The sequence below is a fragment of the Daphnia magna genome, linkage group LG5 (genome assembly GCF_020631705.1).
Source record: "Daphnia magna isolate NIES linkage group LG5, ASM2063170v1.1, whole genome shotgun sequence".
Lineage (NCBI taxonomy): Eukaryota > Metazoa > Arthropoda > Branchiopoda > Diplostraca > Daphniidae > Daphnia > Daphnia magna.
Window position 1 is genome coordinate 8,129,977 of NC_059186.1, and position 14,785 is coordinate 8,144,761.

A 14,785-nucleotide genomic window follows, 5' to 3' on the forward strand; every position below is an offset into this window, starting at 1 on the left:
TAATTTTGATTTGATCTCTAATCAAATTCTAATCACCAATGTAAGTACAATTTTCAAGGTGTTAAATCAATTGGTTTTGGAAAAAAAGGGCGGCTCAAATATGTTGATTGGATTGCTCTTTGCCATCCCGAATTCCCGGAAGCCCGTCTCGTTTCTTATCGCACGAAAATGATTGGGCTACATAGTTTCACTTAGCCATTGCAAAAGGAAAACATGCGCAGACAGCAGTTATGCAACGGCCGGAATTCAAAGCTTGCGTGTACAGCAGTCGACCAGCCAAGGCTTTACGGTTGTTTTGCATGTGCCGATCTTTGCTGGTTTTCGTGTTCCAGCATTCCGTCGTCAAACCAAAGGTCGTCCTAAAGCAAATGGGAAACAGTTCGGCTATAAACGCTAGTTACCGGCTACCGCTAGAGGGTGCGTGCGACATTTAAAAGGTGACAAAATCATTCGAAATCCCGACACCCCGTACTGACACGTCCCGAAGATTTATCGTTTCACTTTGACGCCTATTTTTTGATGGCACAGTAAGCGTCAATATTCATAAGCCTTTGTAAAAGTGCGATCCTCGTAGTATCACGTCATTGGCGGAACATGTTAAGCGAGATTTAAAAAAAAACAAATTGAAAGTAAAGCAATTGTTGTTGTGTGCCAAACTAGCCATAAATAAAGAGCTGGCCTCGTCTATTGAGCGTGTACGCATATAAACGCCATAAGAATTTTTTCCCTTTCTTTTTTTTTTGTTTTGTTTCCTCCTTTACTAAAGGGGGGGGGGGGGTGTGTGTAACAGAAGAGTATTGGAAGATAATAAAGAGCGAAGAGGACGCGCGTCGTGTCGACGGCAGAACGAAAATATCCACCAACCCGAATGGCTGATTCTCTCGGTCGGGGTCTGTGGCGCCTGCCAGCAGCCCGGGCTAAACATAGAAAAAGTGCGTGCCATGTCGGACTGCTCGGTTACTTTCAACAGACAGTGTTCGCTAGCACCGGTGTAGTAATGGTTGTGTTGCATCTAGTGATCGACTTTTGACTGCACAATTCACAAACGTCTACAAGACAAGAACTCTTCTTTTTGTTTTGGTTTTTTGAACGCATTGCTGTTCGGATAGTGCGCGGAATTCTCGTTGTGCACAGTTGATTTGAGGCTCCAGTGAAGTGCTGCTAACCGCTTGGCTGTTTTGTATTTTTTGTTTGAACGTTGACTGTACAACTTTGGGATAGAATCTTGTTCAGACAAATGGATTGACGTGGCCAATAGGATGGAGTCGGAAGGTATGAGAAACCACTGAAGAAACAAAACCAAAAAAGAATTGAAAAATTTGTTTGACGGAGGACCGAGATTCACGGGGAAAAGTTGAAGCGTGGGGGCCAACCGGAATTGTGTCGCGCCATCTGTGGGACATTTTGCCCTTTTCGTTGCGCAATTTTTTTAAAATCAACAATTCGCTTTCCAAAACAAGCGGAATTCGTAGTTGAACGGCAATTTCCACAAATGTAGCGTCTGAAGTCATTTGGCAATTGGATTTGCATGTGGGTAGATTAGATTAGTTTAGCTCTCTTTCATTAGCCAATTTTATATTGATAAGTCTAAAGGGGGGTACACGAAAGAAGCCATTTTGAAATTTAGAAAACAAAACAAAAAGAGACATTCCACTATCGAGTGTCGTTTACCGTCTAAGATCCTCCCCTTGTCATTTACGATATCGTCTAGTGGCTGTTAACACGTCACTAATTAATAGTCGTTTACTTTTCATCAACCAACTCCATTTAAAGAAATAAAGAAGAAATCCCAACTCGTTTGAAATAGATTGAAGCGATAGGCATCGTCATTGAATTGCTTTCCGTATCTATGCTAATATTTATACAAATGTTTTTATTTTGTTTTCTTCATTTTTTCTAACGTTGCAATGCCTGATGTCGGCTGATTGGCAAAGGCGTGTTAACCGAAGAAGCGCGTTTCTGATACGAAAGGTTGCAGCACCAAAAAAAAAACAGGGGCCCAAGGATATAAATAAAAATGCCTAAAGTGGCCGATCCGCTCTGCCCGTTGGGTTTCCATCCGCAAGTTCGGTGGCCTACCCGGTGCAAGCGATGCTTTCGGTAATAAATAACCCAATTCAAACGACGAGTGTTCCTAAAAGCCAATTCTTTTATATTTTCATTTGTGGCTTTATTGTTTTGCTTTTTAGCGAATACAAGGAGCATTCGAATTCCACGAACCGCAAAGAGAGTGCAGAATCCTCTTCTAGCTCAATACGTAGAGAAGACCGTTCTGGCTCCGTAGACAGCCTCGACGATTCAAAGTTTGACAAGTACAAAACGAGTGCATCAACGGCAACAAATCATTTGAGTATTCTTTTTTTGGCATGTTTGTTTGGTTTCTCTTGAAGTATCCCGACACCTGTCGTCCCCGTCCGCTCGCGAGAATCGGTAGCTTTGAGCCGAAGGAACACAACGGAAATCCCGCTACTAAGAGACGTAGATTGACTTGCTATACGAGCGAACTGATATGTTCGTTCTTACCATTTTCCCCTTGATTTGATTCACAGGAAGCGCAAGGCGATGCCAGAAGCTCTAAAAATGAAAAAGAATCGGAAAAATCCAAGGATTACGGCAGTATTTATTCATCAATAGCCGGATCAGCGTTTTCTAGGTAAATGCAACAACAACAACAACAACAAAAAGTCCCTATTATTTATTTATTGAATTTTTGTTTAGGTTAACTAAACACAGATCCTCGGCAGCTCTCCAAGATCCTTCAGGAGCTAGCGCAATAGCGAAAAGTAGTGGCGAGTTCGAGCCCAGCCGACGGGGAAGCTCGGGCGATGAAAGCGAAAAACTTCGAAAGAAGCGCGTTCAGATTCATTCGTTGAAAGAAGTACCGAGCGATAGCAACTACAACAGCCCAGATGTCCAATTCATCTTGGAGGTCAAACGTTCCAATATCAAGGTTCAAACACGAATCATTGCTGCTATCTATTCCGCTAATTTCATTTTGATTTATTGATTTATTTTGTTTTGTTTTTTTTTTAGTCTCGGGGATCGGATGATGATGCCAATAGCTTTGCTGGAACTGACATCACCGAAACCACTGAGACAACCGAAACCACTCTCGTAGAAACAAATTTCGACGAACTGCAGGTGCGCCCAAAAAAATATCTTCATATGTTAATTAATGTTAATTTATTAAATGTGGATGTCCTTTGTGAATCCAAATGACGTAACATTTATTCTCGATGCATCCAGGATCAAGTGAATAGCATGAAAAAAGAAATCGACAAGTACAGGGCGCGATGCGAGCGTCTGGAACGCGAAAAAGACGAACTGTCGAATAAAAAATTCCGGAGTATTGGGATGAACGGCGGCACTGGATCTGAGAGTATGAGATTGCAGCAAAGGATCCGGGAATTGGAAACCACCAACGAAGATTTGATGGACGATAAGCGATCGGCAGAGCTGCGTGTCACCGAGCTGGAACGCGAGTTGGAATCTCGTCCTTCATCGGCACAGACGCACAAGGTCTGCCTATTCTCGCCCAGCCTATTAAACGCAATGAAATGATTAACACTTGGCTTCCGATTGCATTCCAACTTCAGGCTATGGAAGAAATACGGGCCAAATCGGCAGCGGCGGAGGCTCTCATCGAAGAACTGATGGAGGAGAATGAAGAACTTAAGAAAGATATGAGACAAATGGTGGACGAAATGGACGAACTGCAAGATAACTTCAGGTAAATGTAGATTTTTTTTTTTTGAAACAGAGTTTAGACTCTTGTACATTTTCGATTTTGAACGAATAAGAGAGGACCAGGCGGATGAATACCGAGACCTGAAAAAAGACCTGGAACAGACGGCGAAAAATTGTCGCATCCTGCAGTTCAAGTTGCGGAAGGCAGAACGCCGAATGGAACAATTGGAGACTGACAAACACCAACTTGAATCACAGAATCAGGAGCTCCGTAACGGCAGTAATCCTTCCGTCACGAGTTCCATTCCGAGTAAAGGACAGGACCAGATTTCACAGCTGGAACAGGAACTGAATCAAACTCGAGAGCAACTGGCCCAGTCTCAAAGAGAGGTGCAAAAACTGCAGTCCCAAATCCGAGCTGGAGGCAAAGATGCACCGTTGTCAGGACCTGTGCTAAGCAAAAGCAGAAGTTTGGAGGTTCAGCTTTTGATCATAAATAGATTGGAATGAATTCTCATTTTCAGACATGGAATTTGCTTCAACAGGGGGCGAATGGGGCCTTGTCAAAGTCAACAGAAGACGTGTCTCAGCTACAAAGAGATCTCCAAGATTCACACGAAAGAGAAGCAGATCTTCGTGAACAGCTCAAGTTCGCTGAAGAGGAGGTATCGTTGATCATTTTTTGTTTCTTTCTCATTTGCGAAATGCGTTTTCTCATCCCAGGCGCAGTCGTTGAGGAAGAAGCTAAGTCGTGTTGAAGAAGAGAACGAATCTTTGGTCATGCAATTGAAAAAAATGGCAATGAAGAAAGGTAAAATAACGTGTTTTTGAATTCGAAAGATTCATATTCTAGATACCTTTTATTTAATATATATATATTTTTTTTAAATGTGACATAAGGTAGTAGAAGAAACACGCCAGACAGTTCAGTTGATAAAGACGAGGGAATTTCAGGTGATGTTGATGACCTTAGCCTTTCTGAACTTCGGCTGCAACTAGAACTGAACGAGCAGGTTACTTGAACTTTTCGAAATCAAAACTTTTCACGAAAAATAAAAAAAATAAATAAAAACATTAAACTGTAGGAGACGGCTGTGTTGAGACGTAAAATGGAAGACATTGAAGGTGAAAATGATCGTCTGAGTAAGGAAGTTTTGGAGCTCCAAGAACAAGTCAAATCCAAACCAACGACATCCGCCGAAAAAGCAGCTGACGCCCGTTCGCATGCTACTAAACCCACTTCTGAAGAACTAAACAAGCTCAAAACTGAGCTGATGGAAAAGGACAAAGAAATCGAACATTTGAACGAAGCGCTGACGCAAGCTGAGAAAAACAAGGGCAAAGTGGTGGTGCAGAGAAGTCGTTCTCTCGAGTCCAGTGAATCTGCTTTAGATTTGAAGGTGATTGAGTGTTCAATGAACCGAAAAAAACGTATGAGTTACTGATCAAATATTGTTGTCGCAGAGACAACTGCAACTCGTCGAGCAAGAGGCAGGCATTTTGCGTTCGAAGACGGTCGATCTGGAAGCAGAAAACGAGAAAATGACGGCCGAAAATCGTAGACTGCATCTGCGTGTCTCCCGGAAAGCTCCGCCAACGGATGCAGAGAAGTTGCTTTTAGATAAACTGGAATTGGAAGAACGTATTCAAGCCATGGAGAAGAAATTAACCGAAGCAACGAACCACAAACAGCATATTGAGCTCGAAAAATCGCCTCGACTGGGCCGTGCCAGTGATCGTGGAACGCGGTTATCGACGTCATCCATAAACCCGGAGTCGAGTGTTCTCAAACGGGAGAAAGAGATCCTGGAACGCGACCTCAAAAGCAAAGAGGAGCAGATCAATTCGCTTACTCTCCGGCTGCAGCACATGGAAAAGGAAAATGAGAATCTTCATCATCGAATGGAGACTAGAATGGCCGCTGTCAAACGGACCCCCAAAAAACCTAGCGATACAATGACCAAAATTCAGCTCAAAGTTCGTGCAAATGCACTTCTTAACCTACACTTTGCGTCGCTTCAATTCGATTTCTAATAACGCCTTTTTTGTTTTTCTTTTCCAACAGAAAATGGTTGAAGAATTGGAAATTGAATTCACCGACTTGTTGGCGAAGACTGGCGCTGGCCAGCCGTTACCTTCTGACACTAAAAAGATTGCCGAATTAACCAAAAATCTTAAGGAGGAACGTGAACAAAGGGAGAACCTGCAACACGATAAGAAAAAACTTGATGAAAAGATTACCAAATTAGAAGCAGACGTAAGGAAAGCGAATAGCAACAGTTCAGGTGAGGTTAACACTACCATGTTTTCATTCGAATGTGTCTGACTTTCTCACAAACAAAAAAAAACCAAACAGCCAACCAAATTTTGCAAGAAAAATGCGATAAACTGGAAAAAGAAAAAGCGGAAATGACAGCCAAGATGCAGTCGGGAGATTTTGTTGATCTTGATACGCTTCACCAGGTCAAACAAGAAAAACATAAATTACAAAAAGAGGTAAATGCGCAATGCAGCGATGTCTGTTGATTAAAGTTCCGAGTGCTAATGAAACTCTGTCGGCATTACAGTTAACGGAAAGAGATAACCGCCTTTCCGAGTTGGAAAAGAAGGTCAAAGAGTCTGAAGACAAAAACAGAAAAATGGAAAGAACTTTGAAAGACAACAACGAACGTATCGCAGATGTGGAAAGAGAGGTAATAATGTCCGACGAAAAACCACTTCAGAACCTACGCCTCTAACTTTCAATTGTCAAGTGAATCTTCTTTTGATCGACTTCTTTCTTTTATTCTTCTTTCTCTTGGCTACATCTTTGTCCTCCTTCTGTCACCCCAACTCGTCCCTGTCGTTGACGTGAGTAGATGGAAGAAGAGCGAGCAAAAGCACGGCAAACGGAGGCTGCGCATAAAGAACTGTCGCTCAATTGGCTGAAAGAACGCGATGAGCTGAAGAAACAGGCGAGCGATTTGCGAATTAAGATGGACGAGTTGGAATCCTCTATCGTGGTTAAAGACAAGAAGATCAAAGATCTGGTGCACCTCTTTCATTCTCTCTTTCCCTCCTTCCTCACGATTCCTAGAGACAAACCGGTTGATTTCGGTCCGACTGCTCGCTAACGATTAATTCTTTGTTCGAAGGATGCAAGTCTCAAAGATGAAGTCAAGAAAGCTGTCGACGCTGCGTTAAAGAAAAGTGAACGGGAAATCAAATTGGCCAAAGAAGAAACAGTCAATTTCAAAACGAAAGCTGAAGATTTGGAGCAAAAATTGACGAGGGTAACCTGAAAATTGTGTCCTATATGATTCCCCCAACGTCACGTGATTGGCTTATCTGTTGAATCAGGCCGAGATGGACAAGAAGGGGCTGAACGAAAGAATTCAGCGCCTGGAAGCAGATTGGCGCAAAGAACGTGACCAGTTGATAGGTCGGGCAACAGACTTGGAAGTCGAAATCAAGGTGACGTCAGCTGTGCCAGCTTGCCAAGTGATTTGCAGTTTCTGGACTAACGATTTTGTTTTCGTCTTCTACGGTTAATTTACGACAGGCGGAGCGAAAAAAGAAAGATCGAGTGGAGAAAGAGTACGAAGGCGAGATGCGCGAAAAGGATGACGAAGTAATGGGATTGAGGGAGCGTGTCAAAAGGACAGAGATAGAACTAAAAGCAGCTCTTGAAAGATTTGAAGAACTTAAAAATCAAGACACCCGTTCAAGAGGTTTTCTTTCATGAAATACTGCAACAATATTTTAGTTTTTATTAAAATGGATTTTTCCTACTTAGAACTGGAACTCGAACTTGAAAAAGAACATCAAGAATACGAAGATTTAACAGCCAAATACGACCTGCTCGAGGAGGATTATCTAGTGATCAAAGCCAAACTTGTCATGGACAAACAAAATATCGAGAGGTATTCCTTTTCCTTTTCAAAATCTCAAATTGCACAAAGGCACTCATTTCTCTATTACGTTAGGGAGTATCTTTCTCTTAAAAAAGAACATGACACCGTCGAAGGAGAATTGCGGACCCTTAGAGAGACATTCAACTTGCGCCAAGATACGTGGATTAAAGAGAAACTAGATATGCAAGTAATTCAGACTTGTGGTTTTCACTGTTGTATTTGATTTCAAAAATAATACGCACACAACTGTGACATTGCAGGAAAAGGTAAAAGAGTTGGAAGAAAAAGAACTGCGCCATTCCGGAGAAAATTGGTATATTGAACGAAGTCGACTCAAAGACATTATCGAAGAGAAAAATCAGCAGCTGGAAAAGGTTAAGCGGGACGAGGAAATGCACAGAAACCATATAGACAACATCAGGCGAGAGGTTGTTTATTTTTATGCTGTTCTTACCTTTAAAATATCCCTGCATTTCAAAAATTTACGTTTTTAGAACGATGAGCTACGAAGGAAACTCGAAGACTTTGATAAAGTAACCAAAATTCAGAGGAGCATGACGTACGATTCGTCGGAGCACGACCGCGAAATGCGCGAACTTCGTAACAGGTCAGCAAATGTTTTCACAGAATCGATTTTCGATTTTTGTGATTACCATAATATCTTTTGTAATCAAAGGTTGGCCCAGGAAGAGAAAGCCCATCGCTCGGAGATGACGCACGCTAAAATGCGTAGTGACAATAAAATTGCACTGCTGCAAGAAGAAACTCAGGCTACTCAGATGCAACTTGAGAAGGCCAGACGTGAGAGAGACACGTTTAGGTAATAACCTCCCGAACACTCTCTTTCAAACTTTATCTAATCATCGTGCTTTTTCTGTCAATAGAGAAATGCTCGATGGTGCGCAACGCATGATTTCGGAATTAAAGTCTGATCCCAGCAAGAAGACGAAGTCTGGATCAGAAGCCGCTCGTTCTCGTGAGGTACAATCAATGAATCTCTTCCATTGTATGCTGAAATACGAGACATACTTCTTATTATTATTCGAATAGATGGAAGAAACTTTAACTCGCATTGAGGAGTTCCATGCGCAGATTACAAGTCTCGAGGATGAACTGAACGAGGCACGCACAGAAACTTCGCGTATCAAAACTGAATATATCAACGAAAAATCGGCAAAGGAGATCAAAATTTCTGAATTACAAACCAAAATCAATGAAGTAACTATTATTAATACGATTTACGCACGTCAGAGATTGTTGGATTATCGTTTCTTAGCTTGAAGAAGACAGAATCATGGCGATGGGACGTAGCCGTATAACAGGCACTCGAACTCGCCTGGAACTTGCTTGGCAGAAAGAGCGAGAAGAACAACAGCGTTTAATTCAAGAGTCATCTACTTTGGCTCGGGATTTGCGACAAACGTTACTCGAAGTACATAAACCAAAGCCATCCCGTTTGATTGTTTCACGTACTACTAAAGAAATCGTCTTTATAGGTCGAGAAAGAACGTGATCGTGAACGCCTTGAATCACGGCGTCGACTCGAACAGCAGAAGAGAGCGAACGAAGAAGAACAAGTAGAAATCCGCAAAAAGGTGACCGAACTACAAAGTGACTTGCTAGAACTGCGTGACGCGCACGCCAAACTGCGTACGTCATGCGAAAAATTACGTCGCGATAAAGAACGAGTGGAGAAGGAACGGGACGATACGAAAAAGAGCATCGTTGATTCACGTAAAGCTGACGCGGACACCGAACGGCGCGTTGGCCAACTTATTGCAGAAATTCAAAAAATGAAGGACTTGTGTCCATTGGCCATGGGTGAATCCCTGTCTGGAGAATTGCCAACCGGTGTCAAAAGAGGCTAGTTTCAAATAACATAATTGTTTTTGGTCTATACCCTATTGTAATTAAACAAAACAAACAAAAACTTGCTAATGTATAGACAAAGACGTGCGTCAGGAGAAAATACGCGAGGAATTTGTCACCACGCTTAAGTTAATCAACAAATGCAGTGAAGATGTGAAAAGACTTCAGCAACGGGAAAGTGACGACAGCAGTAAACGCACTACAATGTTTAGAAGGTAGAACTTTTCCCGAACAGATTGAATTTCTTTAACAGGACAGTTAAGTAAAAAATGTTGTTTTCTTTCAGAGCAATGTCGAACGCACCTGGTGACATGGGAACGACTTCCACTTCAAATAACAATGGAGAAAGCATTACTCCTGCGCCTTCCATAACAAAACGCGCCCCGGTTTACCGCCGGGCCTTGTCCTTGGAGCAAAGTCAAAATTTCAAAGACATTGAGGTGCTGAAATGTTTTCTATATCAAACACTTTCAAGTCTAATTGACTGATATTTTTGTAGACCACATCTTCTAGTTCATATGCTTCCAATAGTTATATGGATGACGAACCACCATACGCATCGTATCGCAGCCGTACAGTTGATCGCGATCTAAGTCTTGACAGGTAATCGTACTGCTTGCCAAAAAAAAAAATAAATAAATAAATCACCAAAGAGCAAATTTTAACACTTATTTTCACGCAGACAATCCACAGACTCTACCCGCAGCGAATCTGCTGTCATTGCTACTCCAGAAACTAAGAAAAAGAGAAGTCTAATGGGAAAAATCAAACAACTCACTAAATCACGTAGCATTGAAGATACGGGCACGGCCAATCTGCTGGTGAACGCAGGAATACAGGTACATTTAATCAAAAGGGAAAACAACAAAAAAAAAAAATAAATCTTTATTTCATAACAACATTTATAAGGCTCTGATACCGAGCGTTTCCGTGGCTCCTAGCGGATCAGATCTAAGTTTGGATAAGGACCCAGATCGGAAGAAGGAAAAGAAAACTGTCAAAGATAAACTCACTGGAATGTTTAAGAAGGGTTCATCTTCTCGGACGAGCAGGTTAGGTTAAAAGGCAATCAAGTTTCAACGTTTACAATCGCTGAGCTTTACAATTAATTTACAGTATGGAGAGATCAGATTCCACTGAAAGCCGAGACAGGTACACCCCATCCAAAGACTCGCTTAGTGTAAGCGTTAGCGACAGACCGCTCCAGCGACCCCCTAGTCTTACCAATTTGTCTGCACCTGGATCAAGTAGAGGAACCACCCCCATTTCGGTACGAAAATGATGTCTAAAGAATTCTGTGCTATATTTTGAAGATTGGCAAAATTAAATATTGAACTAACAGTCAAGTCGTGCTACACCGTCTCGAAGTGGTATGCTGCGCAGCCAAAGCTCGGTAGAAACTGATGTGTGAACTTGACATCAGCCTGGCTTTTGAAAGTGACAGTTGGTCCACGCAACATTTGCAGGAGTCGAGGAATCACCAGAGAAAATGTTTTTCGATGTAATTCATCAACACAATACATTCATTTAAAAACCAATCAGTTAACGGGGCCGATTTTTATGCATTTGACTCATTCATTTGTAGCTTAGGTAATGTAATTTGCATTGTATTCATGAACAAGAATGACTCATGGTGAATGGTTTTACAACACGAATGAAAATAATTGGTATGAGTGGCCTCCATTAAAATTGTTTAAGCTTTCCAGTTAAATAAATTTGAAACACTTTTGTTTGTCATGTGGTATCCGCGTTTTAAACAAAACCGAGTCTACTCGGAACTGTGTGTTGAGTAAGGGCATATAGCCGTACACCTACAAATGCACGATAAGAATTTTTAGGTATCTTCACGTTTTGGGCAGGGCAGGGAATAATAAAAATTTACCTTTACAAAAAAGTTTATACATTTATGCCTCTCTTGAAAATGCGTTTCATCTTCAGAGAGCGATACAGGGCATCCCGGGCAACGGAAGGTCCAACGGGATGTTACCTACATCACAGTTCAGATTGAGGATAACATTTAAAAATCGTGTGCTGTTGAGATACGATCAATCCTACCTTGACTGGGGGCTGTCTAGTGATGTGTGAAACTAAGAAATTCATGGCTATATCTTCACAATTCATAAATTCATCTACTTTATCTCTAATAGCCTGTGGCATAACGAGACTATAGAGATAATTGTAGTACTTGTGGTAGAAGGCTGCACCTATTATCAAAAGGACGAAAAAGTTAAACTTTTTGGTTTTACGTCGCACTACACGAATTAAGACAAACCTGTTAAAATCATGGACAGTTCGCACGAATAGTTGGAATTGTATGCCCAGTTTTTGTGTTCTAAATCCCAAGCATGAAACCGGCCGGGAAAACCCACCACTTTATCACGCTGCTCACGCCATACTCTAGAGGATTTTGAAGGACGATTAGTATAATATGAAAATGGAAATGCTGATTCAACGAGAGGATTGCTATACCTGAATCCAAAAATTATTTCATCATGTCTCAAATGGGCATCATCGTCCACCGATAAAACAGCTTCAGTTTCGATCACGTCGTACGGTAAAAATCGATTATTAAGACTGTTTTTCAAAGTGCGGATAACCTACGAGGAAACGATGCTTAATTCATTTCATTCTTTTCAACGGGCATGCTGTAAATATTTACATGAACTTCAACTCCGATTTCTGGCCATTTAAGATCGGGAGACGGAGGTCTAGGGGAGTTCCAAACGACCACAACTTTGTGGAGATAAGGCAATCCATTCAATCGGGCAACGGATTCTATCAGCACCTTAAAACACACACAGACAGGACATTAATATGGTACAGTAGCTTACATATCGATTCGGATGAATACTTGTTCTCGTTCGTATGTGAGAATGACGATTGTGAACTGTTCGCGTGGTATATTACCACCTAGGTTCTCGCTGAACTCTTTGCCAGAACCACCGCTCCCACCAGCGATGGGGCGAAATCCAAGACCAGATCCTAAATAGCAGTGGTTTGGATAGTAACAAATGTTATGAAAAATAACGAAAATGAGTTGTAACCGATTACCAATAAATTTAGCGTCTGAAGGCATCACGGGATCGTACGGTGTTTGCGGAAACAGATGAAAAGGGTGGGTCCATGTATTCCACATCTCGTATCCCTAAAGAATAGTGCCACAAGATGATGTTGTAATTCCACCTTATAGAACTTCTGTACAAGTTTACATGCAGAAGCGAAAACGTCAGATTGCGCTGAAATTTCGGCGATGGATAAGCTGGCTCTATGGGTCCCAGATTTTCGTCTAGGTCTCCATTTATATCTTGAATGGCAGCTTCAGTCTTCAAAGGCTGAAATTGAATGAAGACAAATATTTTTACAGCCTATTTTGATTTTGGCATCTACAACGTAAATCTGAATCGTACCACAAAAGTTTCGTTGAAGACAGACGGTGATGGCTCATCGAGAATAGCTGGTGGTGGTATGCCAATCCTGTGACGGAAGACGGCTATAACGCTATCAACAATGCTTTGAATAGAACCGAAATATTTTTCCCACAAAACACGCCCTTGACGTCGCATAGCAAGAATATCGCGGTCTGTCACGGCCCGAATATAGAAATGCAACTCGGGTAACCTCGACGTTGGCAGTTTAATGATTGCACGGTTCCAGTCAATCACATCCTCATACGGAAGGAGAAATTTGGCATTGTGGTTCCCAACCATGATGGGAATCGACCCATATTTTAAAGCCTCGTACAGTCTCAACTGAACAGCCAATGAGGTAAGATCGGTATGAGGTAAGGGAATCAAAACAAACGTCGACTGTTGTAAAACGGCAGATCTTGTCTGAACGGTGCCGCATAAGGAACTATCCGATTCGTTTTTTGGGTGAAAACATTGAAATTCGAAGTAAAACTCATCGCTGGTACTAGATGCTGTTAGCTGTTCTAACGTTTTTTGGACTTCAGAGGAGCTTTGCAGGTGACCACTGTAAGACAGTAGGTATCGCCGTCTGGCAGGCGTTAGAGATGGCAAGTCATACCAAACATCACTTCCAGGAGGTCCAAGTAACGGGGGAACGAGCAGGTCGAAATGAGGTCGGTATGTGTGAAACACTGACTGAACAATCATAGCTCTTCCAAAAGTAGAGTTTTCATTGACAGCATGAGAAATCAAAGATGGCATTTCTTTCGGAAAAAAGCCAATGTGAAAAATAATGTGATTGCGACCATCGCCAGCCCAATGGGATAAATTTTGTAGATTTTTTCGTAATTCTGATTCTGGAGAAGAGTTAACGTAGATAAAAAGACAGGCTTCTTGAGCATTAGATGTTATATGGGGATTGTAGTTTAATGTTTGCGACAATGAAGCTGATATCCGTTCTTCATATCCTTCTCCATTAAAAGGATAAACATAGACAGGGAAATTTGACACAAGGGAGCACCTTGAGAAATCAATGCAAGAATAAATGCTGCAGTTTGATTCAACATCATGATTTGGCATTGGAAGAATGTCAATCAAAGGATTGGGTTCCAACTTAGCAGGTAATCTAAGTTCAGGCTGATTTCTTTCAAGGATTTCCAAGTGAGCAACTTCTGCTTGACTGATTGACAGTTTGATGCGATCAAGGTCAATTACCTTTCTTCCAGCTTCATTTTTTAGCTCTTCAATCTTCATTCCTAAAGAAGAAATTTCGCTTTGCAGCTTCTGCCTTTTGGCTTCCAAATCGCGTAGTTCATTGTTGACTGACATTTTAATCCTCAACATTTCTTCAATACGGATTTTCACTTCACTGGCTTTGATTGAACCCAGATCATCTGGAAGGTCAAGTTTGTTTCTGGAATGGAATGATTTGGATTGTTCACTTCCCACATCGGACAAATAATAATGAGTTATGATAGGGACGATGACTAGAACCACCAATATACACAAAATTATACGAGACAGTCGAATGGTAGAAAGCCAATGACAAAAACTTCCGTCACGGTTGCTTTTCTGGTAGGGAAGACCCGATAGGATCGGACGAAATTCGAAAGTTTCCATACTTCTTGAGGGCTCTACGGAAAACCAGCTTCTAATGATGCTTTAGTTTAGATAAACCATGTTTGGAGTCCTCAAAATATGAGAATTACAATCAGAATCAAGTGTTGTTTTTACAGAAAGTATTACCAACGATCAGTGTAAATTAAAGAGGTCTCTTCTAGCTAACGTCGCGGTCTTGGAAAACTAAAATGACTTGGTTAGTTTAATTCATAGTTCCACAGTTGATACAAATAACAGGTGAATAAAATCATACGGCGCCATAGTTAAGTTTCTAAATCATAAACAAACCAACATACAATTTAATAAAAA

General features: G+C 41.5%; 2 protein-coding genes across 5 annotated transcripts; one reads left to right on the top strand and one right to left on the bottom strand.

The window, feature by feature from the left end:
• The first annotated feature begins 963 nt into the window (after positions 1 to 963).
• On the top strand, positions 964 to 10,987 carry LOC116922756 (trichohyalin). Of its 3 annotated transcripts, none has more exons than XM_032929154.2 (38): positions 964 to 1,272; positions 1,935 to 2,100; positions 2,190 to 2,312; positions 2,391 to 2,478; positions 2,550 to 2,653; positions 2,719 to 2,950; positions 3,034 to 3,141; positions 3,247 to 3,519; positions 3,597 to 3,730; positions 3,801 to 4,164; positions 4,233 to 4,352; positions 4,411 to 4,498; positions 4,588 to 4,700; positions 4,773 to 5,087; positions 5,152 to 5,664; positions 5,753 to 5,972; positions 6,044 to 6,183; positions 6,255 to 6,380; positions 6,546 to 6,716; positions 6,822 to 6,959; positions 7,027 to 7,140; positions 7,229 to 7,397; positions 7,463 to 7,589; positions 7,653 to 7,767; positions 7,841 to 8,008; positions 8,075 to 8,187; positions 8,257 to 8,400; positions 8,465 to 8,561; positions 8,631 to 8,798; positions 8,857 to 9,012; positions 9,077 to 9,443; positions 9,526 to 9,664; positions 9,736 to 9,889; positions 9,949 to 10,052; positions 10,132 to 10,288; positions 10,359 to 10,501; positions 10,566 to 10,719; positions 10,792 to 10,987. In XM_032929154.2, the coding sequence occupies exons 2-38, from the start codon at positions 2,018 to 2,020 to the stop codon at positions 10,858 to 10,860; spliced, it is 6,111 nt and encodes a 2,036-aa protein (XP_032785045.2). In that variant the 5' UTR covers positions 964 to 1,272; positions 1,935 to 2,017; the 3' UTR covers positions 10,861 to 10,987. The 3 variants fall into 3 exon arrangements, with proteins under 3 accessions (XP_032785045.2, XP_032785046.2, XP_032785047.2); XM_032929155.2 differs by having other exon boundaries at positions 2,190 to 2,303; XM_032929156.2 differs by lacking the exon at positions 6,546 to 6,716.
• A 48-nt stretch (positions 10,988 to 11,035) lies between these two features.
• On the bottom strand, positions 11,036 to 14,777 carry LOC116933567 (exostosin-3). 2 transcript variants are annotated; one of them, XM_045174422.1, is made up of 11 exons: positions 14,603 to 14,777; positions 12,857 to 14,546; positions 12,659 to 12,781; positions 12,501 to 12,594; positions 12,301 to 12,431; positions 12,109 to 12,234; positions 11,919 to 12,046; positions 11,722 to 11,846; positions 11,505 to 11,653; positions 11,332 to 11,436; positions 11,036 to 11,260 (listed from the first exon to the last, which is right to left on the bottom strand). In XM_045174422.1, the coding sequence occupies exons 2-11, from the start codon at positions 14,474 to 14,476 to the stop codon at positions 11,156 to 11,158; spliced, it is 2,706 nt and encodes a 901-aa protein (XP_045030357.1). In that variant the 5' UTR covers positions 14,477 to 14,546; positions 14,603 to 14,777; the 3' UTR covers positions 11,036 to 11,155. The 2 variants fall into 2 exon arrangements, with proteins under 2 accessions (XP_045030357.1, XP_045030356.1); XM_045174421.1 differs by lacking the exon at positions 14,603 to 14,777 and having other exon boundaries at positions 12,857 to 14,596.
• Positions 14,778 to 14,785: the final 8 nt, after the last annotated feature.

Bases quoted from the DNA above. Each gene is read 5' to 3' on its own strand.
- LOC116922756 (XM_032929154.2), top strand. From the start codon at position 2,018: ATGCCTAAAGTGGCCGATCCGCTCTGCCCGTTGGGTTTCCATCCGCAA. The intron at 2,313-2,390 runs GTACAAAACGAG...TTTCTCTTGAAG, and splicing joins GACGATTCAAAGTTTGACAA to TATCCCGACACCTGTCGTCC. The intron at 3,520-3,596 runs GTCTGCCTATTC...TTCCAACTTCAG, and splicing joins CATCGGCACAGACGCACAAG to GCTATGGAAGAAATACGGGC.
- LOC116933567 (XM_045174422.1), bottom strand. From the start codon at position 14,476: ATGGAAACTTTCGAATTTCGTCCGATCCTATCGGGTCTTCCCTACCAG. The intron at 12,782-12,856 runs GTACGATTCAGA...ATTCAATTTCAG, and splicing joins TCTTCAACGAAACTTTTGTG to CCTTTGAAGACTGAAGCTGC. The intron at 12,235-12,300 runs GTATTCATCCGA...GTGTGTTTTAAG, and splicing joins TCACATACGAACGAGAACAA to GTGCTGATAGAATCCGTTGC.